The sequence below is a fragment of the Apostichopus japonicus genome, chromosome 7 (assembly GCF_037975245.1).
Source record: "Apostichopus japonicus isolate 1M-3 chromosome 7, ASM3797524v1, whole genome shotgun sequence".
Lineage (NCBI taxonomy): Eukaryota > Metazoa > Echinodermata > Holothuroidea > Aspidochirotida > Stichopodidae > Apostichopus > Apostichopus japonicus.
The window spans coordinates 18253150-18280657 of NC_092567.1; the positions used below are offsets into that span (position 1 = coordinate 18253150).

General features: G+C 38.3%; 1 protein-coding gene and 1 long non-coding RNA gene across 2 annotated transcripts; both read left to right on the plus strand.

Annotated features, from left to right (window-relative positions):
* Positions 1 to 1262: 1262 nt before the first annotated feature.
* On the plus strand, positions 1263 to 5799 carry LOC139969559 (uncharacterized). Its single transcript, XR_011793765.1, has 4 exons — positions 1263 to 2255; positions 3112 to 3237; positions 3843 to 4008; positions 4507 to 5799. It is a non-coding gene; the product is annotated as an uncharacterized lncRNA (long non-coding RNA).
* A 2436-nt stretch (positions 5800 to 8235) lies between these two features.
* LOC139969577 (uncharacterized) lies at positions 8236 to 27241 on the plus strand. The gene is made up of 12 exons (XM_071974676.1): positions 8236 to 8395; positions 9191 to 9415; positions 11382 to 11553; positions 12895 to 13049; positions 14270 to 14560; positions 15366 to 15503; positions 17331 to 17690; positions 18932 to 19198; positions 21212 to 21346; positions 22245 to 22403; positions 24729 to 24857; positions 25639 to 27241. Exons 1-11 carry the CDS (start codon positions 8272 to 8274, stop codon positions 24836 to 24838), a joined length of 2136 nt encoding a protein of 711 aa, XP_071830777.1. The 5' UTR covers positions 8236 to 8271; the 3' UTR covers positions 24839 to 24857; positions 25639 to 27241.
* The last annotated feature ends 267 nt before the right edge of the window (positions 27242 to 27508 follow it).

The window sequence follows — 27508 nt, forward strand, 5'->3', positions numbered from 1 at the left end:
AAAGATCAATTCTGAAAAGCAGTCGGAACAAAGGAACGAGAAAAATAACTCCTGGCGGACTCTATACCCCTTTTCTTCGTATAGTATTATTATTGTATGCGTTCGAATATTATTGTAAATTAAACATATACAACTATTGTTATTAATATAAAGCGAATCACACAAACGATCACTAAAAAGTTCACCACAAATGAAGGACACAACTATATAGAAAATAAATTACTGAGTCTGTCTGGCAAAGGACAGGGTTAAGTGTTGCTAATTTTGATGGTGTGTGTGTGCAACGAATTCCAGCTGTCCGTGTACTATATATGTGGTCAGAATAAATAAACCAAAACTGCTTATCCACTTAAGAGTCTGTGTAAGAGAATGTGTAAAAGTAAGTGGGCCTGACGTTTCGATCCTAGAAGGATCTTCGTCAGAGGCTGAATGACAAGTGGTATATGTGGTGGTGAATTTTTACTGTCTTAATTTTGTCTAAAAAAATTAAACTTTTGTGTATTACAGTGATCAATTGTACAAATTAATTCCTGAATTGCAAAAAAAAAAGACTTGATGCTATCTGAATTTGTTTTTGTTTTTACAGAATTGTGTTAACAGTTTTAAAATTGATTGTGTTTCTTTCAAAACGAGTTTAATAATACATCACTAAAACAGAGGATATATATCATTGGAAATCACGAAGCATTTCTAAAGAAAACAAACTTCGCCAACAAACAACAAGGACAAAGACATGAATCCCCATGATTTGCTCAGAAATTGGTGTTTATATGTTTAGGCTGACAAGCACAGAAGTCTATGGTGCGCCTACAGTATGCCATGAGTCCTAAGATCGACATATGTCGAATTCAATTGACATATGTAAGTTTTTCGTGCTTTGATTGATCGACCATTGTCACATGTCATTATTCTAGCGCTCTCATTGGAAGAAATAGACATATTTGAATAAGAAATCGACATCGACAGTCGCCTCTCTTTACCAATTCACTCCTGGACTGTGAACCTAGTTTCCTATTACAAATAAATGATCACGTACTTCGCGCGACTTTTTTTAAACATATTTTGTATTAAAATAGGGTTTTAAAAAGGGTTTAAGAAAGGTATATGTAGTAAATACGTATAACTACGAATGTACGTGTTTGACTCAAGGATTTGAGCGCAACGGAGCAAAGCTATATCCGACGTGACTCAATGCGAATTAATTGGTAATCAAATACTTTAAATATCACGTGATCATGAGTTCAGGTTCAAAGTAGATGTAATTAAACTACACTGTAAAAAATGTCTGTGATATAACAGCTTTACACCGTTCATCTACTAAAATTAATCATGTTGTTAAAAAAAATTGTTGTCCATTTACAAAATGTATTGTAACAACATTTTCTGTATATGGGAACAAAATCTTCATAACAATACATCAACTGCTGTGTCGGAACAAAAGCATCAGGCTCGATCCAAGTTTTCATTATGCGGTCGAAGTGATCGCGAAAACGTTACACCAAATCTTGCATCATAAAACGAGAACCGTATTTTACATGCTGTTGGAATGATAGAAAGTAGCATATACGTTTAGTCTTACGCAATCAACGAGTTTTTCCGAAGTAGTAAAATTAACAACTGTGTCGCAAAGTTGTAGATGACCTTTGTACACTACTTACAGTTGAATGACGCTGGGCGCGCGCACCGAAGGGCCGAAACCGCTGTAATTACGGTAAGTTATGATTTCAAAGCTTTCAGTCCTTTTTACTCTAACATGAGTGCAACTATAGTGAATTGAGTCATATGAAACTGTTACTTTTTACGTAAGCATTTATTAAACGTTCGTTTGTTGGTTTGTTTGTTTTGAAATAAGCGGCAAAGCAAGTAGGCTAGGCCGACAGCACAGCTCTCTGTCGGTCCATTGTGTTCATTCTAGCACAAGATGCTATGGCAGTTCTTTGTTAGGCGAGCATATACGATCGCTTACTTCTAGCATATCGTCGTAGCTGTTTTGACAGTCATACCAAACCTAAGCTTACATTCATTCTTTCGCGGTATCGTTTCTATTGGCTATGATATAACGCAGCCTAGACACAGGTCTCCAATCAGTGTCTATGCTTTACTATACATAGATTCTCTAAGGAAACTTCTTGATATCACTTTTACTGTTTAGTTTGAAGCCCCCCGATCGGCTTACACTAAATCTTGGGGGAGTCGTGCAGTCCCCTGTCCTGAATCTTGGGGGAGTCGTGCAGTCCCCTATGGCACGCCAAATGGTAAAATTCAGAAATGAACAATCTAGGCTAGGTTTATTGTTAACAAACTCTGGTCTATCACTAAAATAGATCATCGATCAATAAAATAGGTTTTTTTGTCTGATAAATCACGTTTTTCCAGTGATAAATCAGAATTTTACTATTACAACTTGTTTTGTTTTTCTCGCTGAATTTTGAAAACTAATTATTGGTCGGTAAAACCACTTGTTATTCCTTGTTCAATTCTGAAGGATGCTACTGCATGCAATGGGGAAACCCTGTGTGTACTATGTGCCTGTCATTTGATGCCTTGGCGTATAAACACGATATCACAAGAACCAAAGATGTTTGAACTCGAAATTTAGTATTTATAAGTATGTTTGAGTGGGAGAGGGTTTATGTGGAAGTTAACTATACAAAAAATTCCAGAAGGAAATTTCTTTGTAAAGGGAAAATGTGAGTATTGCGAGCTAGAAAAAAATTACAGGCAAAGTCTACCTCCTAACCCTCCTCCCCCCCCCCCCCACCCATCCAGAACTGCCTGAGCTGCTATTTGCCCCTAGCCTACTTTAAATATCATGAACAGTTGACGTATGCACTGTTGTATGCTATACTAACCTGATCTTAGCATGAATGTGTTGATTGTGGGTGTTATGAATTATGCTAAACTGTAACCTACTTACAGTATTAACTGATAAGATTTGTCATCTGTCAATATATATGTAACCAAAAGTGTTTGTTTGTTTTCCTTTCATAGGATAGGCTTCGGCTAAACCTGAGATGGAATAGTCAGGGGCACCGGATTTGTAATGTATTGTTGGAGAGGCTGACCCATTTCAGAAAGGTTTTAATTTCCATATGTTTTACTCTCTTGCAGATGGATACTTGTTCATGTGGTGTTCACTCTGATACTGCAGCTAGAAAGATGCGTCACTACCCGCTTCATCAAAATCAACCAAAATTTCAATTTACGTGTCATGAAGAAAAGTGCAACAGAATTTTTGTAAGTTATTCAGACTATAATAAGACTATGATTGGTCTCACATATCTATGCACTAGATCATCGGGTTTCACTTTTTTCGTGGTAAAGTGCGTCACGGTGACCACTGGATTCATCCAGAGTGCAAGAGTTTCACTTGCAGGCTACTCTTGCATAATTTCTGAAAGAAATTGCTCATGGATCTTTATACTTTAAGATATTCAAGGGCATAGGAACCGGGGGACTGGGGGGCGCCAGCCCCCCAGTGAAAAATATGGAGGGGTGGAAGTATCATTCCGCCCCCCCCCCCCCGCTTCGCAAGTCAGAAAACCCCTTTTTCATTTCCAAATGAGAAAAAAATCTCATTTGGAGCACCAAATTGCATCTAAGGTCAGGTGAAAATGCAAAATTATATACAAAATCGAGTGGGTGGGTTGAAGTGTGCTATATTGCACCAAATTGCATCTGAGGCCACCTTGAAATGCAAAAAAATTCCAAAGGGGAGGGGGACACCCCTCCCCTTAGACCCCTCCCCCAGGCCGGCCATCAGTCTTCAGCCCCCCACTCAAAAGTACCTTCCTACGCCACTGAAGATATTAATAAAAAATGCTTTTGTTTTTATGTAACAGGTTGCAATCCATTTCTTAGAAACAGAATGGCAATAACAGTTGATCAGGAACCTCTGCTGTATCCTACATCCATTATTGCTGCGTTGAAGATGTTGTTCATGAGCTATTATGTGTTCAACATATGCTATCCCATAGAGGTTCAAGCAACCATGGCATACATACAGAGGTACAGTTTAAACCTAGTTTCTTAACAGATTAACAAAGGAGGTGCATTCAAACTGCAGTTACTCCATCTTGTTGAGATCCTGCAAGAAGAACTGCAAAGTCATGTTCAGTTTGTTCAGTAATAGCTTTATGTCAGTGTCAATGCCAACAAATGTTGTGCATGGTTGCAACATTAAATGTTTTCATTAAACTACTAGTGCACCTGTCACGGCATGCAAATTACAACAGTTTATACATAATAAAACGGATAAAAACTTTTACTTATATACATATATATATATATATATATATATATATATATATATATATATATATATATATATATATATATATATATATATATATATATATATTAATATATAAATTTTATGTGAAGTTTTACTAATTTTGGGGATACTTTTACCAAAATTAAATAAATTTAGTTTTTAAGCACTAGGATGTTTTTGGTAAACAAGGATAGATTTGACTCATGAAACTTTTTTCAAATTATTCCCTACAGAATACTGTTCGAGATTGATCCAGGGAGAGGGTCTAGGGCAAAGAAATCTTACAGATGGTGTATAAATCCGAAAGTAACTTCTCTTTATGAGCGGATGAAGGAAAGTAGAGAGTGAGATATGCAGTGAATGTGGCCAAAAGTATTAAGCTACTTGGTTTAACTGCATTTAATTTTGTTTTGTTTAATGCCGTATACTTTTTGTTTTTTGTTTAATGATACCTCCATTTCAAAAGCACTGACTCTGTGAACTATTCTGCTATAAATCACTAAATTTTACAGATTCATGTTACAATGTAACTTAAAGTTGATTTCTAAAATACTTAATAAACAGTAAGGTAATCTGCTTGCTTCAGAAGTATTTTAACCAAACATTGTATTTTCTTAAATACAAAATATGATTCTGTACAGAACAACCACATAGCTTTTTCAGTACAAGTTGGATGTAACTATATAAAAATATCCAAATTTGAGCACTGTCAAGTAGATTTTCTGATTGTTCTATAAATTGGAAAGGGTTCATTTTACCAAAAAAATATCCCAGTGTGCCTGAGCATTTCAATGGAAGATTCATCACTTTGACATTGACCATCAATCTAACTGTTTTCTTTTTTTCTTTCTATTGATTTGGGAGTTGGTCTGATAGCAGTAAAGCTTATATTATTTCCAAGAGTAGCAACTGTACTCATTCGAAACAAAGTATTTTTACTAGAAGAAATCCTTTTAAGTACTCTAAGCATATAAATAGTATTTGAGTTTCACACTGTTAATAGCTTTTTGTTTCAGGTTCAGTTTCAATGCAACTTAAGTGGTTTCCAGGTTCATGTTATTGTTTTGTTTCTTATTTCTTTAGTATGTCATAGAGTAGTATTTTTTAGTCGTTGCTCTTTCATTCTAGACACTATCTCTTTGTAAGAGTGCTAATTACAATGGACAGCAGTATCCTTGGTAGGTTCATAAGGTAAATTAACCCCTTGCTATTCAGCATTTATCAATCTTGCTTAAATAGTATTTTACCTTTGGAAGTCTAATATCATCAGGAAAGTCCAGATTAATGTGCTGAGATAGCTTAGTAGTAGTATGATAATATCACTGTTTTTCAACGCACTGGTAGACAAATTCACACTTTATCCCTGTTTTGGAATGATATCTAAACTGTCCATGTTAGTGTAATATATTGTTACATTGTTGTTTGCAGTGCTAATTCCACATTTGCTGTATATGATGTTATCCTAAAAGTCTAAAACACCTGTCAAGATTGCATGTTGGTAAATAAAGATATGTGTGTTTGGTAAATTTGACTCTCTCAATGTGTTCCTCTTGGTATAACGTTTATTTTTTCATCTAAATCTCTTTCATGTACAACAAATTCCTCTCCACATAGGATTCGCCCAGGATCACAAATTACTTTACCCATATATAGCAGCTTCATTTGAATACATAATTTTTACTTTCAACCACAACTTTTTAGCGTGTATACAAACTGTTATTTGGTAAATTAACGGAAACATTCTGTCTAGAAACGAAAAAAGTTCGACCAATATACAAAAAGTATTTTGAATGTTACATCACTTTTTTCATGTTGCCACATAAAATTCTACCTGAATAAATAGAAATGAATCTGTTCCTACACAAACCGTAGTTGTGCATTTACAGTTGCTGTTGTACACTGATGAAAAAACAGATGGAAACTAATTGACAGCTTTTCTTTTGTAAATATACAGAGAAATTTTTTACAGTGTACTGACTACTCATGTATTGTTTTTTTTCCCCTTTCTGACAACAGTGGTCTATTTGTCATTGATTCTTTGTAAGTCCATCAAATGTATTCAGGTTTATGTTTCCAAGTCTCAAAGCATTGTGAGGTAAGCATACTTTCCTGAATGTTAAAGATCGGTTGGCTTTAAAGGGCTTCTTTGTTCGCCACAAATTCCTCCAAGAATGCACGCTGTCAGCTATATTCAAACATAAATGAAAACAAAAATTAACAGCTGAACTTTGACCTGTGATACGATGACAGCGACGTAGCTACAGGGGTGTCTCACCCCCCCCCCCCCACCTCTCCTCCCTCCGCAAGTATTGGCTTGAATCTTCAATAGTTGGAAAATGTGTGGTCAAAAACATGAAAGTTGGAAAAGTTTATCTATGGTATGCAACATCTCTTAAATTAATTTATGGTGATCACATCCTTGATGAAATGAATTCTTATTTCTGAGTCAATAATATTTTCTAATATTTCTCATTTTAGGCTAACATTATTATACAAGATTTGACGAAAACTGAAAATTAATCGAACTCTTGTACAACCTATTATAAATATAAAAATTAGACCTACTACAAATTAACTTTAAAATAGTCTGAATAGCCGTTATAGATTATTTAAGGTACAAGGAATTGACAATCCACTTATGTTATGCTGCTAAACATTTCAGTGATTGACTTTGTACGTGTTCACGGTGTTCATTTCGCAAGCCTAGGTATGACTATATTGTAACCCGCAACGGTATAGGGTAGCTTTACTAACACACAGTGGCGTAGGAAGGTACTTTTGAGTGGGGGGGGGGCTGAAGACTGATGGCCGGCCTGGGGGAGGGGTCTAAGGGGAGGGGGTGAATTTTTTGCATTTCCAGGTAGCCTTAGATGCAATTTGGTGCAATATAGCACACTTCAACACCCACTCCATTTTGTAAACTTAATTTTGTATTTTCACCAGGCCTTAGATGCAATTTGGTGCTCCAAATGAGATTTTTTTTCTCATTTGGAAATGAAAAAGGGGTTTTCTGACTTGCGAAGCGGGGGGGCGGAATGATGCTTCCGCCCCTCCACATTTTTCACTGGGGGGGCTGGAGCCCCCAGCCCCCCCCCCGGTTCCTACGCCCTTGCTAACACAGTCAAGAAGATTTCTATTAGTCAGTCTTATCCTACGAATCCACCGAGTTGGAAAATAATGATTCTAGCTGGAATATTATGAGTCTATGCCCGCCCCTCCCCGAATCAGGAAACCCTTATATCCTCCCTCCCTCCCTACCCCCCCCCCCTCCTAATCAGAAGACCCTATAAACGTCCCTGTAGGAGGTTGTGGTTTTGACCTAACGATGCAGAAAATTACCAGCATTTTTGTCAAGCAATCAACTTCAGCCACCACCGGAATATCCCCCTTAATTAACCAAGTTCTTTGTGGCACCAAGCTATGGCGGGCCATCAGTCTCATATCGTGGGAAACTGACATTTACCGATTAAAATCCACATATACCAATTTCCTTCGACTTATACTAGATTCTAGCAGCTTAAATTGACTTCTACCGATTAAACTTGACCTATCATCGATTTAAACTGGTAGATGTCGATTATCTCTATCTATATCTACGGTATATCTATATGACTGTGTTTTAGCGCTGTGCGTGTTGCATCACTTAAAGGCATTCGTGTTGTAAGCTGAGGACATATTTTTGTGTTAACTTCTCCCGTAACTGGTTATAATGAATAGCTATTATTATATGAAAGAAAAGACTTCATAGCTAGTAGTCACCAGCAATACCATATAGTTCTTTGTGATAAAGGGATACCCCCTCCCTCCAAAAAACACAAAAACGTGTTAGTAATACGTAGGCCCATATATATTGTGGTAAAATGGGACTCATTGACTTATGCTTTTAGACAGAGTCTACCTTTATCGGAACAGAAAAGGAAAAATGCACGATGAATAGATACATTTTATTGAATATTCATGATCATAATATAAAAAAACAGCCGAGCGTACACCGTTTCATGCACAAGCATAGTTATACACACTCACCTTTACACGTTGTTGTTAAATGCGCTAACAAGAAAAACATGGATTTTCACCGACAAGTTTTGGGTTTTTGCTTACTGATTCTCCTCATCGCAAGAAGTAAGTTTCTTGTTGTTTTTTTTAAATAATTTCTGTTACTTGAAAACAATGTTTTGTATTCATATTATCAATATTGTTATCTTTTTTCTTTCAATTTGCGTAAACCATGCACTATCAAGAACTGTTTTCTGCTTTTAAACTATGATATTCTTCCTAAGCTTTTAACAAACAAAAATATATCCTTCTTTTGAGCAATGGTGATTTTCGCATTTAGACAAATGACAAATGAGTGCAGATATCAGATGCTTTAAACTAACTTAGCGTTACAGTATAAAGTGGAGTGATTAGGATTGCAAGAACTCAAGGGGTGTTAAGAAAATATGAAATCTTTCCGTTTCTGTTCCTGTGGTTATGTGCGTGTCCCCCTTTTCAACCCCCCCCCCCCACACACACACACTCATTTGTCCCATGTTCTAAACACTTTAGGGTAAAGATAACACACAGTGCTGATCCTTTACAGCTCCTCCAATCTTAAATCAAGGTTAAATTTGCTTCAAGTTAACATTGTTTGGCAAACTGGAACAGTACATTTGGTAACCTGTGGGTTGGGGGAAATCCAAATTTCTTTCCCGACTGATTAAGGTAGAGGGCTAAACATATGACCCAGAGACGAATGAAGTTACGAGACACACATTTTCTGCCACATTTTAAATTTTATGATGAGTCACAGTGCAACCGCATTTTTCATCGTATATTTCAAGTAATTCTGATAATTCCATTTGTCGATTGTACCAACTATCAGCAGTTGTTGATGGCATTCAACATTTCAGACACATTTTTCTATCTCCCCGACAGTTGTTTCGGGTGAGGCCAGTGGCAATCCAACGCTCATTTATCTTGAAAGTGGTTCTGGTGGCAGCATTCGGGACCTTGCAAATGGGTTTCAAGCATCAGCAGCTTCAGGATCCCGCGGTGATATCGTCTACAACGAAAATACAATGACTTACTATTATGTCTTAGACGGCTTGGTGGAAACGGTAATGCGTGATACCTTTGCCACTGCAACTCTGTTTGATGATGGTAAGTTTCCAGCTCAAAAGTGCGTCATCAATTGTTGTTGTTGTGGCGAAGCGAGGTTCCTGGTAAAATTCAAAATTTACTTCAAATTTAAATCAAAATAATACAAGAACTGGTGGCTGACTGCTTATCATCCACTAAAGAGCCTGCATAAAATGTATAAAACTGAGTGGGCCTGACGTTTCGATCCTAACAGGATCTTCTTCAGATGCTAAATGACAAGAAGACACCTATAGTCACACTGTTGCGCCTTCTGACATTATTTTCTTTTGTTCACCAAGTTAATCCTCGGCTAATGAGCTTTTATATTTATAACCGTGAAGGTTTGTCCGTATAAAATTAGCAAGCCCAGTGGTAGACCGTTCGGTAGCCTAGGTAACAAGGGGGAAAAACAGGCCTTAAAGTCACTTTGACAACCCTCGATCAGCCACGCTATGTCTGACACAGGAGAAGACCGCGAGGATGAATTCCAAGATAGCTTGTCTGATTCAGATGTGTTTATTCCTCTGGAGGATACCAATCTAGACCCCACCCAGAGACTGGAGAATGCTGTTCAGAAAGCAATTCAAAGAATGTCTGCAGAGCATACTAAGCCTACAAATGAACTTTGAACGTGAATGAAAGGTTCATTCCGAAGAAATCAAGAAATTTAAGTCTGACAATTCCAAATTGAGCAGACATTGTGTAGATTTAGCTATAACCGGGTAACAAGCCTTGAAAGTAAACACTCGATTTGCAAGCATCGCTTCCAAACGAGAATGAACGTTTTCTCCGAGAAAAAAAATAATAACTTGCGTATCGTGGGTTACGAAACCGAGCCTAGAGAAGTCTGTCTGGAGATCCTTAAGGGGGGTTTTGACATACCATTGTTTAGTATACCGTTGTTTGGTATACCATAGTCTAGTATACAATTGTCTAGTATACCATTGTTTAGTATACCATTGTCCAGTATATCTTGTCTCCCATTGTCTTGTATAACATTGTCTAGTATAACACCGGCATTCAATAGATGTAAAACTGGAAAACGAGCTCATCGAGATAGAAAAGTGGCAGTGCGGGGAAGAAACAGACGTACTCTCGTTAAACTTTCCTTTTTCAAGAGAAACTCTTCTTCGCTCTGAGAACTGCAAAAGAAAAGATCGAAGATTGCGGCTATTTTATGACAGACGACCTCACCTTTATTAACCAGAGGCCGCAGATTTATACAAAAATGGCAACAGACTTCATGATTTCCAGCGAGGAATGTGCATGGAGGAGGAAGAACCGCGTATTCGTTCTCTGACTCCTAGATTATACAAAAGTGGACTGTTACAGAAGCCCTAGCTTCTGCAACTACTCATATCCAGATAACAATGGTTTTTCTTCCTTATCGTTGGATTTTGTGAGGATTATTGGTCTTAAAGTTCATTTGGTCCATGCAGAACCTGCCTGTGCTGCCGTGACGTTCGTTTCAGTGTTGATCACTTGTTTGATTGTTGTGGCCCTCTTTCAATGGGAATCTGGACATCTTTTGTGTCTTTTTTCCCGTTGGATTCACTTTCTTTTTTGTTACTTTTTTAATCTCTTTGGTAATGATGCTCGAAACTTAAACTTTGTGGACCTAATAACTCAGTTGATTAATACAGAGCCGACCTCCAATACAACTATTAAGTCTGCAGCTATTCAGTGGGAACTTCTTTAATTTAAAATTATGTTCTGTCAATATGAAGTATTTCAAAGATAAGGCTTATGAACGTATAGGCGTAAGGAAAATTATGTATTGCCAAAAGTTTCCGATCTTGAATGTCATGTATATTTGTCTATCACTTCTTTTGCTAGGATGCTAGGAGATCTCCCAAACAAAACAAAACATTTCGTAGACGTTTGGGGGTATTTCTTCATCACGAATATTCTTTTTAGTATGAGCCTATGAAAGATGATCATGGTTAAATTTGTGGTAGCTTTTGAAAATTCATTTCTATTCCTTTAGTGACAGGAGACGTGATTGGTATCGAGGTATGCTGCGAACGGATCTTCGCAGTCCTCGACCTCGGCGGAGGTTCTTACTCCATAGTATTTTGCTTGAACGATTTCACGTACACTCTACTTACCTTCAACGGACGAATCTGTGCCCCGAGGATTGCTGTCTACTGTGCAATGCGGTAAAATACAAATACTTTGAATATCGTCAATATCATGCATAATGTCAACGCGTTAATTCAGAATTAGTATACTCAAATATTGAAGGAAAGACGCCAGAAGTGGTAAAGCTAAACATAAAATGAAAAGCATTGTATTGGTCCATATTTTGTGAGATCCATTGTATACCATTGTATCGTATACCACTATCTTGTACCCTGATTTTATAACTAAAAAAACAATAAATATCGGGTCTAAAGGGTTCAAAAGAAAAACCTTGATCAGAAATAATACCATCTGCTTCGAATTTCCAGTTGACAGCACTTTCAATTCATTTGTAAGATGGTCCTCCTGACCAGGTTAAGAGAGGTTGCACCTTCGCTACGGTCCCATTGCCAACAAAGATATCATTATAACCACGCTCAGTTTTGATGAAATCCAAACTGAGCAAAAGTCTTGAATCTTCGCAAGTTGAGAAAACAAGTTCCATTTGAGCGTTGTTTGGAAAGGAGGATGGATAATTTAGGGACGAAAAGTTGTAGTACGTTTGAATACGCTATCTGTAACGCTATCTGTAACGCCAAATATAGCAGCGTCCTGAAACTTAAAAGAGAGTATTATAAGAAACTTGTCAAATTTGTTTGATAAGAAACTTGTTATTCTATTAAAAGGAAAATAAAGATAAAGAAAATAGAATATTAAAAGAAAATTGCCGATAGTTGTCAAAAAGGGGGTAGGGAATTTGAACATAAATCTCTGCAAACGTTGCAAAATATAACACCAAACTGCAAATAAGCATCTCTAGTATACCATTGTCTAGTATACCATTGTCTAGTATACCATTGTCTAGTATGCTATTGTCTATAGTAAACCATTGTCTAGTATACCATTGCCTAGTATACCATTGTATGCCATGTCTATAGTAAAGCATTTTCTAGTATACAATTTCCTAGTATACTATTGTCTAGTATACCATTTTCTAGTATACCATTGTGTATTATACCATTGTCCAGTGGCCATTGTCCAGTATACCATTGTCCAGTATTTCATTGTCTAGTATACTATTGTCCAGTATATCATGTATATCATTGTCTAGTATACTATTGTTTAGTATACCATATTCTAGTAGACCATTTTTTAATATATAATTGTCTAGTATACCATTGTTTAGTATACCATTGTCCAGTATATCTTGTCTACCATTGTCTTGTACAACATTGTTTAGTATACCATTGTCTAGTAGGCCTATACCATTGTCTAGTATAACACCGACATGATCACTACAGTATTCTACCTAATACTTCAGAACATTTTAGAGAAGTGAATGTCAAAAGTCAAAAGGCGTATTAATGTCTTCTAAACAGTGTTATGTACATCACAACTGACAACGGTATTGATTCCTGGGATTTTTCGGATATAAACAATGCGTTGACGAGCCTAGTGACCCTCCCATCTGGAACTTTCGTAAGCGATACGACCACTTATGGAAGTTGCCCTTTGAGTCTGGTGTATGGATTAAGTGAGTAATAGGTAACTAAGAGAACACCAGTACGCCACCACCCCACCCCCCCCCACCCACACACACATTTCACCCCATACCAATTTAACTTTTGTCATTTCATGTATTTGTTTCTCCTCAATATACAGGTTTAACAAAGAATAGTTACTAACATAAATTGAAGTACAACGAGGAAGGAAGTGGCCTATAGAATACCGTCATTCCTAGTATTACAATATTAAAAGTCAGAATACGATTGTAGCAAGAATCCCAAGTCCATCATTGGCAAACGTTACTATCACAAAGACTAAGAATATGCAAACTGTAAACACAAGTAGGCCTACTACATTTTACATAATCAAAAGCTTCGTTTATGACGTTTTTGCACTCAAAAGAATACACTGACATTTTCTAACTACTTAAGACTTCGGGTACAAAAATGAACGAAATATGTAAACCAAGCCATGATACACAAATTAACAATCCTTTGGTTCCACTATAGTTGTAAAAAGTATTAGCTTCCATTCAGAGACGTTGTAGGTCCTTGAGCTTCCAGATTCTTTTTGATAACTTCACTGTTGTGTTTGCGTACCAGAGCAACTATTTTGCCATCGTGAGACCAGGCTGATCTGAGAATAGGGTTGGTTTTTGCTGCCTGAAATAATTGCTGGCTATCCTTGTAAGCTCTATTTTGATCACAAGTTTTGTGCCTTCTAGTTTGCGTCTGGTTTTGATATATTTCTCCCTGAAAGTTCTCGAACTTTACTATGATGGCCTTAGGTTTAACTTGTTTAACTTGAACGGTTCAGTGTGAAACCAAGGTAATGGTTCAACTGCCTGAACAGTCGAATTTTCTCAAGACCCCAGGCCAGCCAACATCATCTTCTTTATAAAAATCATTTATTCCCCCCCACAGCCCTTCCATAACGTATCAGGCCCCTATATAATCAGTCGCGGAAATTTTGAATTTGGCCCTCCCACCTTTGAAATCCTGCACATTTTGCTGGTTAATATCGGTTATAGACTACTAAGCTTTGAAGCAACATCCGGAAGTGTTCTTAGCATAATCTTTGTAATGTAAAAGAAGTGACTGCACTATAACCCTTCGAACCCCTGATCCCCCGTTTCTTGTTTACTATACTCCTGGTCTTATTATCCATGTTTTAATGATATTGGCTAGAATACATGTAGCAGCCCCAATTTTTGTTTACTTGTTCTGAGACTCTTACATCCATCTACAGATTCGGCAGGATCGACCGATCTATTTTTCACTTTGATGGATGGGACTATAATATACAGTTCATCTGCTGGTGCAGCAATCACCACTTTTCTAGACGTCGTAGGTCGGACAGATGTCTCCTTCCTCGCAGCCGACGATGTGTGTCTTTATTTCTCTACTTTCGATGGAACGACACATCGAGTGGAGTACGTTACTCGAAGTGCACCAACTGGTACACCCACTATCGTTCAAGATAATACCGAAGTCGCTGGTCTGGATGCCTGTGAGCCGCCCTGTCAAGACACAATGTGTCGTAAGTATAACCGTTGTATACTGTACCCTTTGTATTCGCAACACACTATAGCTATGAACGTGATTGGTACTGGGTGACAGGATTAGATCTTTATCTCGTGATTTCTTGTTTGTTTTTGTTGCTTGTTTGCGTGTAGGGAGGGAAACTTATGTGTAAAGTAAAGCGCGGTGCAGGGTTCACAGAATGGACTCATATGGCGTCCTGGTATCGAATTCGTGCTTCTTATGTGACCTTGCTTTGTGAACTTGTTTCGGACTCGGCCTGCTTTGTACTCGCGACTTTTCCAGAACTTCACTATAGCCCTGCCATTTATTCCCCCCCCCCCCCCCCATACAAATATTTAAAAAAAACAGTATATCGGATAGTTGGAAAACGAATTCGAAACTCCCTATCCTTGAGAATCCCTCGGAACGAACTATCAGCTTATTGTTTGTTGATTCGTATTGGAGTTTTATGATCCACGCTGCAAACGCCACCATCTTCTTTAATGGTAACTAATGCCCTCATACTCCCCATTGCCCATATACAAAACATCTGGTATTTATATCAACTTGTCGTGCATATAACCCCATATCATTAAACACCCTCCCCCCCCCCGCTCCGCCCGCCACCCAAAAGGCACTAAATAAACAGTTGTTGCTTTAATCGTAACATTTAACTCCCTAACCACCACCCATATCCGCCCTTCCCCAGCCCCCACCCCTATCCCATCCTTATCCAACCGGACACGACTATTTTCCTGATTCCCCCTATAGGCTATTTATTTCCGAATAACATATGTATTTTGTGTTCGTTAATTTGACAGCTGCCTCTTGTAGCTGTGGATGTGGATCATGTTTGCCAGGTCCTGGAACCGCTGCGGGAGAATGCGTTTGTAACTTTCTACCACAGGCACGATGTGTATACTCAGGGGGTACTCCCGCTCCGGCTGCCTGTAACACTGGTAAGCGTTTACTCCATTTTACCACGATCGATCGTATATGGTTTCTTCGTCTACGTGGTTGATTCCAAGCGACGTCTTTCTGGCTTGTTTAATAAAGAAAGTGATGACATCCCCCAATTGCAAGTGTCTCTCACAGACCAAATGTATAAAGTAAGGAAGTAACACAACGTTAGAAACCTAAACTTGAACCATAACATTACGTGATGTAACCAAGCGTATTGATGTGTCCATCATAAGCAATCACTTCACCGTACATTGTCCATGGGCTTCCAGTGGATTCGCCCTGCATCAGAATAAGGGCCTTTATGCCATCCCCTGGACCCCACGACTTATGTAAAAGAGGGTGCGGGTGCGGGGGTGTAGACATTTTTTTGCAATTGCTAAGGAGGTACGAAAAGAGGGAAAGGTTAAGAATAACTGCATTAAAGAATATCTCAGGCCATTGTGGGAATTGATTGGTGAGGTTTTTTATGGATGAGTGAACTATGAACCTGTGGTAATGTGTCAATAAGAGTGATATTGGCAAATCTGTGTCAACGTTGTCGATATATCAAAGTTTCACGCAAAAATTCCAGGATTTTCCACGGATAGTCACAAGTCTTCACCTGCGGATTTGATCTCGTGACGGTACATTGCCAAATGACGTGCACGATTCTATAGGCCTTCCAAAGGCTTCAACATGATATCTATCATCTTTGTCGTATACTTGCACACTCAACGGTTAGCCGTCACTGCAGTTCTCGACTAAACCGACCACAAAACCATCGTTTCAAAAATTGAAAAAGTGATGATAACCTATACGATTTCCTTTAATTGCTGTAAATGTTTCTGTAGAAGATGAGAACAACGAATCGGTACCATTTCCAAGTTTGACGTTGTATATATTCTGTTTAAGAAAGCTGAAACATTGCCGTGATGCCACCGCCATATGAATGAAAACCAAAAGGCACTCTTTCTTTGACCTTCGCAATTAGAAATTTGCCTTGCCGATATCGATCCCGAAGTCAAACGCTGTCATAAGCATTAAGCAATTTGTTAACATTAATTTCACTCAATTAGCATGGTTACTTAAGAAAGTAAAAAAGGGGTTGTGACGTATTTTCGTTTCGTGCTTTTGTCTCAAGCATGCGATTATTTGTTAGTTGGTTTCGTTATCAAACCACGGGGATCCGTATTTCTTGCCGAAATACAGAATTCAACTGACAGGTGCAGGAATTCTCTGGTTTATCGTGCTGTAATATTCATCCAGTCTGATTATTTAGAACCTTTTATATAATTTCAGTCATTGTTTATTCATATTATTTGTTAACCATTCAAGTATCTTACTGACTGTCTGAACAATGTTTGAAATTGTTTGATCACAATGTTGTTTTCATGCTGATATTTGGTAGGTCTTTGTACACTCCTTTTTATAAATATTTGCTATACTTTTACTGGTTTTGATAAATTAATTAACCTTTTCACCTAACAGTTTCTCGTAATCCCATTGGAGGACTTCGTCATATGTCATTGTTTAACGTCTCTGATTAGAAGTACTGCCAGGTGTGTTCCTGTTTTTTCTTGCATTTCATTACATTCGAACATTTTATTGCACATGTGGTCTTACCTCTGTAACCAGTTGCGGTAGGATGAAACTTTGCGATGCGTCTGTATTCGAATGAGAAATAAAATTGTGAACATTGTGAATTCTGCCGACAAGCAACTATTCCGGAGACGAAAACTAATCCAGCTCATCTTTAAAAGGATTTTATGTGTTTCCTTTTTCAAAACCATCATCAATATAGGGTATGAAACATTTGTTTTGTTTTTTACACAATCTCATTACAGGTCCCCCTGTCCAAGAAATGATCTGTGCTGTTATTAACCCTGTGGCTGGTCGCAAACCTCCAGCAAGTAACGTCATTCTCCATGGTGTCGCTGGAACCTCCTTAGTACCTGAATTTAGTGGTGCGACCTACGCAGTCCAGTTCGACAGAGCTGTCAAGACTGGCAGATGGACTACTCTACCGGATAATCTGTTGAACCCTGACGTTCCTGGTCCACTTGCGCAGAGGCTTGTATTCAAACCACAACGAAAGGCAAGGGGACAACGATTTGGTATTTTCGCCTCTCAGCTTTATCAGACGAATGGTAGAGATGTTGGACACGTCTTTTCAGAGGCATTATGCGTAGCGCAAGAGAACAGTAGTGAGTTACACATGGATCAAAAATTATTCTTGCGGAGCCCAAAAAAATATAAACTTTTATAGGTGTAGCCATTAAATTACGATGAATATTGAAACAACGAAAATATGTATTGTTCACAAAAGTTTTTTCTTCTAAATATCATAACCAAATTTTGGTGATTATTGTATTACGTTCTCATATTTTAATAACCGAGGAACCGAGTCAGTCTCAGATCAGTAATATGACATGACCTTCGAGGCATTTAAACACGTTACCCGCAAGAGCTGCAGTATCGCCGAGGAATTGATTGGCGTTTCATAGTTGGATGCCTTTCGACAGTAATGGATGATGACGGTATTATTTCAGATCGATTTGTTACCTAAAATCTCAAAATTTCGACACTTTGTCTTGAAATGTCGATGTTTTTTTCTTCTTCTAAAGTTACGACATTAAACATTTTTAGGTTTGGGTCCAAAATTTTAGGTCCAAATGTTTATGTCATTTCTTGGAACTATTAATATTGGATCGAATATTTCCTAGAATAATCGCGGAAGGTTGATGGCTTATCATGTAAACTTTATTCAAAATATCTTCCAAATTTTTGCTAGACTTTACCTCGAAAATTTCTTTTTTTTCCCCCTAATCTGAAATAAGAACTCGAAATCTCGATGGAATATGTGAGTAAAAATGGATCACGTGATTGTTCATTTTTCAAGGTGAGGTGTCAGCATCCATGACGCTTGAGTTATAGGACTATGGGCTATATATAGGAAATTTCATATTTTATGTCTGGACAAACATATTCTTGTCTTGCAAAAGTGGCAACACTCTCAGTCGTTGAAGGTCAGAGGGGCCCATGGGTAATAAGAGCAAATTTATGAATTCAATGTATTAGCTTCAACATTAAATATATAAATAAACAAAATTAAAAGGGAAGGAAGCTCATGTGGTCCGACGATGTTCTGTTAAGACTTGCTCAAGTCTTCCCTCTTATGTTTGAAGAATATTTTCAAATCTGTGATACTTCCCAACCGGTAAAAAGTTTTCCTAAGCTGTTTGGGAAGTTTTCACCTTCGTTACTCTTATCAATCATCCTTTTATTGATGACTGGGTTTTTGTTTGAACATCGATAACGGATGCTATCTGGAAATGAGTTGACGTCGCCATACGAGTAATGGGCACGATTTCTCCGTTACATTAATTAATGAGATAGTTAATTAATTAATATTGTTTTATTTATTTATTTATTTATTTATTTGCAGAATTGTTCAGTCCCATTTACACATACATCGGGAGTGTAGGAGATAGCGATATTGAAATTAGAGTCTACGTGCCGCCTAACCGTCTGGCAGATATAAGATGGAGTTTCACGAACATTGATACCGAAATTAGAACCGAACTCGCAATCGGAGCTGGTGAAAGAGCTATAATGGTTCAACCACTGTTAGAAAATGCTGGCATCTATGAGGCCTACGTGAATAATCGTTATGAACGCACATGGGGAGCAATCATTCGTGTGATCATTAGACGTAAGTGCCAAGACTATTTATTGTAGTGTGCGTGCGCGTAGGCGTGTTCGTGAGCGTGTTCGTGCGCGTGTGCGCAACAATATTGACATTACTCAACGAGGTAAATGAATCTGGAGAAACTATCACACAGTAAATAAGCGCGTACGCGCGTACCATGTATGGAGGGTCATGTGATGTCAACGAGGTAAATGAATCTGGAGAAACTATCACACAGTAAATAAGCGCGTACGCGCGTACCATGTATGGAGGGTCATGTGATGTGTTCCAGGGGGGTACTAATATACTACTCTCCCTATTACGCATGATGATGTCACCCAACTAGTACGTAAATGTGTTTGCGTGCTTAGAGCAGCAGACGACACCCGTTACCTAGCAATAACCGTGCTTGTAGCCTAACGTGATAGCTAGATTCCCGTCGAGCAGCATTAGGCTCTGTTCCATGGAGAATTCCGTGGTTGCACTGAACTAAACATTTCCCCACATTTCCCATTTCTACATTCACTTATAGCGTGTAGTAATAACGTTAGGCCATATGAGACAAAGCTTGCCCCTAGAGCTGTATTAATAAGTAAGATTATGTAGAAAGTCTGCCTTCATTCAAGAGAATAAGGTTGAACGTTAGCATATTAGTACTATTTCGTAGGCCTGAAGTACCAGTACCTTCTTATGCCGTTAGTTCTCATGTCCGAACCGACCAATCTTTCACGAAGTCACTAACATTGTTCTCGAACTGCTACAGAGAAATATCAGTATAGTACCACCCTGGAACACATCACATGACCCTCCATACATGGTACGCGCGCACCCAATTGACATGAATCCTCCAGATTCATTTACCTCGTTGTGTGATGTGTTCCAGGGTGGTACTAATATACTACTCTCCCTATTACGCATGATAATTTCACCCAACTAGTACGTAAATGTGTTTGCGTGCTTAGAGCAGCAGACGACACCCGTTACCTAGCAATAACCGTGCTTGTAGCCTAACGTGATAGCTATATTTCCGTCGAGTAGCATTAGGCTCTGTTCCATTGAGAATTCCGTGGTTGCACTGAACTAAACATTTCCCCACATTTCATTCACTTATAGCGTGTTGTAATAACGTTAGGCCATATGAGACAAAGCTTGCCTCTAGAGCTGTATTAATAAGTAAGATCTATTATGTAGAAGGTCTGCCTTCATTCAAGAGAATAAGGTTGAACGTTAGCATTAGCACTATTTCGTAGGCCTGAAGTACCAGTACCTTCTTATGCCGTTAGTTCCCATGTCCGAACCGACCAATCTTTCACGAAGTCACTAACACTGTTCTCGAACTGCTACAGAGAAATATCAGTATAGTACCACCCTGGAACACATCACATGACCCTCCATACATGGTACGCGCGCACCCAATTGACATGAATCCTCCAGATTCATTTACCTCGTTGGACATTACTGGCCAAGTGAACGATACATATACATGACTGGACGTTGAAACTTAAAGTTTCATTTAGTCTCTGTACATTTGCAGTTTCAGCGGCTAGCTGTGTAGCCAACTTATTCTGAGCCTGCCACGGCGCTCACAAGCGCCCTCACTTTTTAGGCACCTACAATATGACTATACTCTCTGGTGTCTTGTCCGCCCCGCCCCCCCCCCCCCCAAAAAAATATCACCATGAACACCCGAAAAGTTCTTCCTAATACCGAAAGCACTCCACGCGCAATAAAATACTGGGTATCTGCAAATGCAGTTCTAGTTTATACCGTATTTTGCACCCTTATTTCTAGTCCTTTGGAACTGCATTCTGTTTTTGTATTATAACATGAGTGTACATATAAATCCACAAATCTTTAACGCAATCTCTTTAATTGTTGACTCTTGGCTTGCTAGCTCTACCTGACTGTGTGTATTTGTTAACGGTACAGCAGAACAAGCTGGACATGTATACGGTTTTCTGAAACATCATTATGGCATTCATTATTATTCTTTCTTTTCTTTTTTTCCCGCATTATTCTGTGTTTCTAATCTCCCAGGTTGTCCATCTATTATGTGCGGCGCCAACTGCGATGTACTTTGTGACAATTGTAATTCTCAACGTGGCGTCTCAGATTCAAACTCTGGCACTTGCATCTGTAAACCCGGTTATACTGGGTCCGATTGCACTGGTCGTAAGTCACACATTTTTTGTTAGTACTCTGAAAAAGACTCAAATTTATGTAAACCTATAGAGATAGTACATATAGAAAATGTGTAGGCCTATACATATTTAAGTTGAGTTGTCAATAGAACACATTGTCATATTTCTATGGCCCTAATGCATTTCAGTGCATTTTACTGCCATAGTCAACGATTATGTCCATTCTAAATGACTTTCCTTACATGAATATGGGTAGCATGTGTTTTCAATTCTCGTCATACCAATATCTATTATATATATTTTTTTTAAAGGTCCCCACCTTTGAAATCCTATTCACGCCACTGAGAGAAAGGGTGGGGCAGCGGTGGGGCGGGGGGGGTGGGGGCTTGGAAACGTAAGATAAAGTAACCGAATGGTTAGTAAGAATTTTCCAACGAGTGTTATAAGATGACATCATTTGTGTTATTAAAGTCAGCATAATGACATGATTTAAGGGTACATGGGCTTTTCAGTGGATACAAATTGTTGTAGACAACCTAACCACTAGGCTATGGACGCTGATTGTATGTCCAGAGGTTCGAAACCGGTAAAGAAGGTCGTAATTCTACTGTAGGCGTTTGTCACCTGTTTCGAGGAGGTGAGAAGTAGATCAAGTTTCAGGCCCAGGAGTTATATTGTGGTAGAAGTTTCCAGTTATGCCAAGAGCTGGTAATAGATTTAGGCATGTCGTGAGCATGACATGGGTATATAGGCATGTTTCCTTGCCGACGTCAATGAAGGAACTTAGCCGGCATACCAGAGTCACTCAATTTTGGTGTTCGGATCTTCACTCCTCTAACCTATCACATTTTTACATATTCAATAAAATAATTGTACTTACCAGCATTTTATTTCATGCGAAGATTTTTATGTCTATCTTCTCACTACAGTTTGCGCTTCAGGCATGGTTGGTCAAAACTGTGATATCGATTGCGGCATCGTCTTTGGGCAACCTGGATGCAGGAATGTTCTTATCTGTGCCCAGTATCCCATAGGATGCCACTGCTTCCAACAGGCGTCGAGTCTAGGGTTAAAACCACCTCACTGCGGTATGGCAATGCTTATCATACGCAAACAAATAGTTACACATTACTATTATTATTATTAGTAGTAGTAGTAGTATTTTTATTAGTAGTAGTAGTAGGAGTAGGAGTAGTAGTAGTAGTAGTAGTAGTAGTAGTAGTAGTAGTAGTATTATTATTATTACTATTCCTATTATTATTAGTAGTAGTAGTAGTAGTATTAGTATTATTATTAACCAGTATTTAGAACGTTATTAACACCCCACAGAGTGTACCATCGCGTGTACAACTTAGCCCTGGTCATTGGTAACTTGTCACACGTACACACCAAAGTGTGCCGAATTCATTCAATCTCTCCTGGGGCACCACAGTGCGCTACAACCACGTGTCCCGGGGACTTCCATAGGGTGCAGCCACAAACCGGCGCACGCAACTATATTTACAAGTTACCCCGCAAGTCCCCATTTAAACACCTGGGTGAAGAGAGGCAATGGAGATAACGCAATGATCAGGTCAGGGCTAGAACCTGTAATCATTAGATCACAAGTCCACTGCCTTAACCACTTAACCACAACGCCCCCTTCAACATTGACAAGTATACTACATCAATCTGAAATAAGATAATTAATTAAACATTGTTTATTGATCTCAACAACGTTAGCATCTTAAAACTCCCCCCCCCCTTCGAATTAATCTCTCAAATAATCAGCATCTGCCTACTACCTTAAAGTGTTACAAAATATGTAGTGTCTTAGTGAGTTACCCCTCTCAGTGAGATATTATTGTTGGATTACATTGTAGCCTTGTGTTGAAAGTTTACGATATTAACGGAGGGATGTCCATTACGGCATGGATCACCCAAATAAAGGAAGACTTTATGCAGATTCTTAGCCATGCGGATATCTTATATTCCAAGATAAAGAGAAATAAACAGTGTAGAGCATGTTTCTAAAGTTATTCCGGTTTACGAGACATTCATATATTCATGAAATCAAGAAGTGAGCTCCGTATTTGTCCACTTGACCACAGCCCTGGCATAATCAGGTATAATTTTTCTACTCATAGAATTAGGAAACATTATCATTTTTTTAATCATCAATCAAGTCCATGTTAGAACTCAACGGGCAGTATGACATGCACCCATTCAGACAATTAAGTTTATCAGATTTTGTTTGGGGTGGTGGCGGGGAGGGGGGGGGTTAACCAGTCTGATATTAATGTACGTGAAAAATGAAACTAATGACGTTGAACTCATATTGAGATACTGCAGAAAAATACAGTGAGACAAGGGGTACCATGACCTGCCTACTCAACCCCCCCCCCCCACCACCACCCAACCCACTTTACGTATCACGATTTGTAGGGGGAAAGTAATTCACCGGTAGAATGTTTTACTTTCAGGCGGGTAAGAATCAGGCCACTTCTCAGGGGGTTTGCTTCCCCCTTTAAACCTCACACACACACAAATAAAAAGTAAGAGTATTGGTTATTACAACTGCCACATGACTAAATCCACATGCACGAAAAGCACGGCACCATTTCCTTAATGCACATTTCGCTATGCTCCTTAAACTACGGTATTTTGTGCATAAACGTTTATTGAAAGCTAGTAAGACTTTGACAGCTATTCTGTTTTAATTTCATGATATTCAGCTTTAAATATCCTGATATTCAGCTTTAAATATCCTGATATTCCAGAATGCTCCTTTTAAAGCCACAACTCCTCCGCGGGGGTGTACATTTCTTACTTATACTGCATTGCCATATATACAATATAATAACGTATAAACCAAACAGAGCATCCCTAACGGTAAGTATATACCATCTATTAAAAAGAATAACGTAAGCAGATTTCATTGTAAAATATGTTATTTGAGTTTTAATAACTCGTGTTTCTTTTAACTCGTGTTTCTTGTTACTTAATATAAACAACTGAGCACCCTTGACAGTAAGTATACCATCTATTAAAGAGGATAACGTTAGCATATTTCATTGTAAAATATGTCATTTGAGTTTTAATAACTCGTGTTTCTTTGAACTTAATATGAACAACAGAGCACCCTTGACAGTAGGTATACCATCTATTAAAGAGGATAACGTAAGCATATTTCATTGTAAAATATGTCATTTGAGTATAGTATCGCATCTGAGAAACTGGCCTGCATTGACCTTATGGTCTGTGTGTTAGACTGAGTAGATCAGTCACTTTGATTAACGAGCCTCGAAATGGAGATATAAAACACAACCTGCACAGCCATTTTTTTTTTTTTTTTTAACATTCTACAACATATTAAAACTCAAATTAAGATCCAAAGTTCCACACAATCTACCGATATATTTCTTCTTGTTCAGCTTGCCCTGAAGGCATGTGGGGACCGGATTGTGCGGAGAGCTGCTCGGTGTGTGGATCTAACGAAATATGTGATGCCATCGACGGATGCATTCCAGATTATCTGAATTAAGTTTGCCTCTTAAAATAAGGTACGAATGTGCAGCAGTGTCATTTGCACTTTAACTTAGGATTCCTTTCTCGTACTATCGTAGCACATATACTCGAAGTATGATAAGTATAGTTAAACGAATTGTCCAGGGGCGTTTCATATATATCGCAAATAACATGAACATACTATAAAGTCAGTTGTTCATTGGATCATGTGATGGCTATCTCAGTTGCTATAGCTACCGTTGCCATGCTAAAGCTTAATGTACTGTAGTAGCAAGACTCGCGGGTCCGACATGCATGGCCGGGGCCGAGGGTATTGACAATATGATTTCTTGCAGCCCTGCCGTTCGTAAACACTTATCCTATATGTGTTAACAAACACTATAGGTCCTGGGCTGAAACACACATTATCGTGCTTGAGTCATTTTTTTGTTATCTCTCTGTTACGGTTCATTATCTGTGTTACGAAGATAAAAACATAGTTTCGTTTCGCAAAGCAGTTTCACAACACAAACAGCCCAGTCAAACGAATGCGCTGCAAGATGGCGCCACCATTTTAATGTATACGAACGAGAGTTGCAAGAAGTCGTATTGTCAAAAGTAACGCGCGTGCAAACGCACGGGTGTACTAGCTGTCACGTTTTCTAGAGGTATATGCATATTAAGTCTAGCCTTCCATACTTTATATGCAACATTATAACTACTCCAATCTTGCATGTATTGAAACGCCAGACTCTTCTCGCTACCCATTTTTTCCCCTCAGAAGAATAACTTCACGCTAACTTAAATTCCCATCTATTTGTTTTTGTTTTATTGCAGGCTGGATTAATCGCCGCGGTTAGGTTGTTTACTATATTTCATTGGTGTTGGGTTATTGTATCAGCGTTCATTGTTATTTTAATTTGTTCCTGAACATTGCACTAGCCGGGTATCTTAAGATGTTAAGCCGCTTAGACACAATGAACATTGCTTTGTGTCTCCCCCGCCTCCCTACCCCACCCCACCCTACCCCTCCCTCCTCAAAATAACAACAAATTATATTTTTCAACGTTGCTAAGAATTGTTTGATTTGGTAGTTTTTTAAACTTGTACACAATTGCATATAGTTGGTATTTTTGTAACATTTGCAACACCCTATAGTACAAATCCTAGTAGATCGTGGTGTTAGCTCTCCTGGAAGATTCTGGGTCTGCGTGATTTGCGGTTCGGTGGCTTGAAGTTTCTATAGGAAGATGGTTACAGCTTATACTCATGCGATCGGTGATGCAAAATTCAAACTTGACAAGCTTTCATTTGTCACTATTGTGCAGCAGCAAATAATGATTATCAAATAATGTGATACAAGTGTATGTCGTGAGTTTGGCACGACATATAACACCAACACCTTATAGCTTTAAATTATGACGCTTCGAACATGTTGTGAGCAGACACTATCATAGCATTTTAGGAATGTATCTCTTTTATAACGTTGGAGGAAATGTTAAGGCATCTCCTCATGTCTCTATGCAATACTATGTAAGGATTTTCACGATAACAGCAAACGTCCTTTTAAAGCAATTGGTATATGAAAGTGCTGTCTCAACGGAACTAACTGGCCGCTTTGAAAAACGTTATAAGAAGGCTAATTTCTGACATTGTAACAACTTATTGCGTTCCAATGCCGTGCAGGTGTGAACGGTCAGAAGTATAAGGGAATTGAACAATAGCGTATTTAGAAGGTAATGTATAATCACTACTCTTAGATACGAAGATCAGTACCAGCCTATATGGTGAAACTTATTAACATGTCAGAATGTACTGCTATTCGTTTCGAGAACACATAATATATGACACGTAAACCAAACGTAATCTATTCAATATAGAATAAATTACGTGAACCAAGTAACTTATCTTGAATATGCTTCCTATATATATATATATATATATATATATATATATATATATATATATATATATGTATATAACAATATATATATAACTATATAAATATATATTTATTTATTTATATTGGTTGTAAATGTCAAACAAACAAGTTAATAGAGTACTTTTAGCCACGGCACCCCAAATGCACATGGGGTGCCATTGTATTCTAGTTCCGCGAAACTTGACAAGTTACAGTTCTGAAAATCACTGAGAAACTCTTGTTGATAAACGTCTGACGTGAGCAATTTGCGATAAAATGCCTTCACATTCCCTTATCCAGATATAGTGTAACATATTTGAACTTAAATATGGTTCCAACCACTTATAACTAGCTCATGGTAGAGCGAATTGTAACTAACCGATCGCTTGGCAACTTTACAAACGTCGTGGGTAGTTAACCAATCAGAAAGCCTCTTTGAGGTTCTTCTGAGTTTCCGTTTTGAGCGTAAGTACAATTGTGTCCACGTCTCCGAAATGAAATAAACTATATTTAAAACTGCGATTTTTCTCGTTATTATTGAAGACTCGACCTATCTTAATCATAAACTCACAACTAGCATATAGCTAGCTTGATATATGTTACAGTGCTATACAAAAGGATTGATCGCGCGCATTTCAACTAAGAGCCGTATGTAAGGCACTGTTAGGAGCCAGAGACGAAGACAAAGAACTCAGAGCTGTATATACCCGGCCGCGAGTTTTTTTTTATGCAGGTAGGTTCGTAAAAAAAAAAACTCGCTACCCGGCCCTGTAAGGACTGATTTGA

What these genes read in the sequence shown, in the direction of transcription:
- LOC139969577 (XM_071974676.1), top strand. Translation starts at nt 8,272, where the DNA reads ATGCACAAGCATAGTTATACACACTCACCTTTACACGTTGTTGTTAAA. An exon ending in CTGTCAAGACACAATGTGTC is followed by an intron (nt 14,561 to 15,365) that starts GTAAGTATAACC and finishes TTAATTTGACAG; the next exon opens with CTGCCTCTTGTAGCTGTGGA. An exon ending in TGGGTCCGATTGCACTGGTC is followed by an intron (nt 21,347 to 22,244) that starts GTAAGTCACACA and finishes TTCTCACTACAG; the next exon opens with TTTGCGCTTCAGGCATGGTT.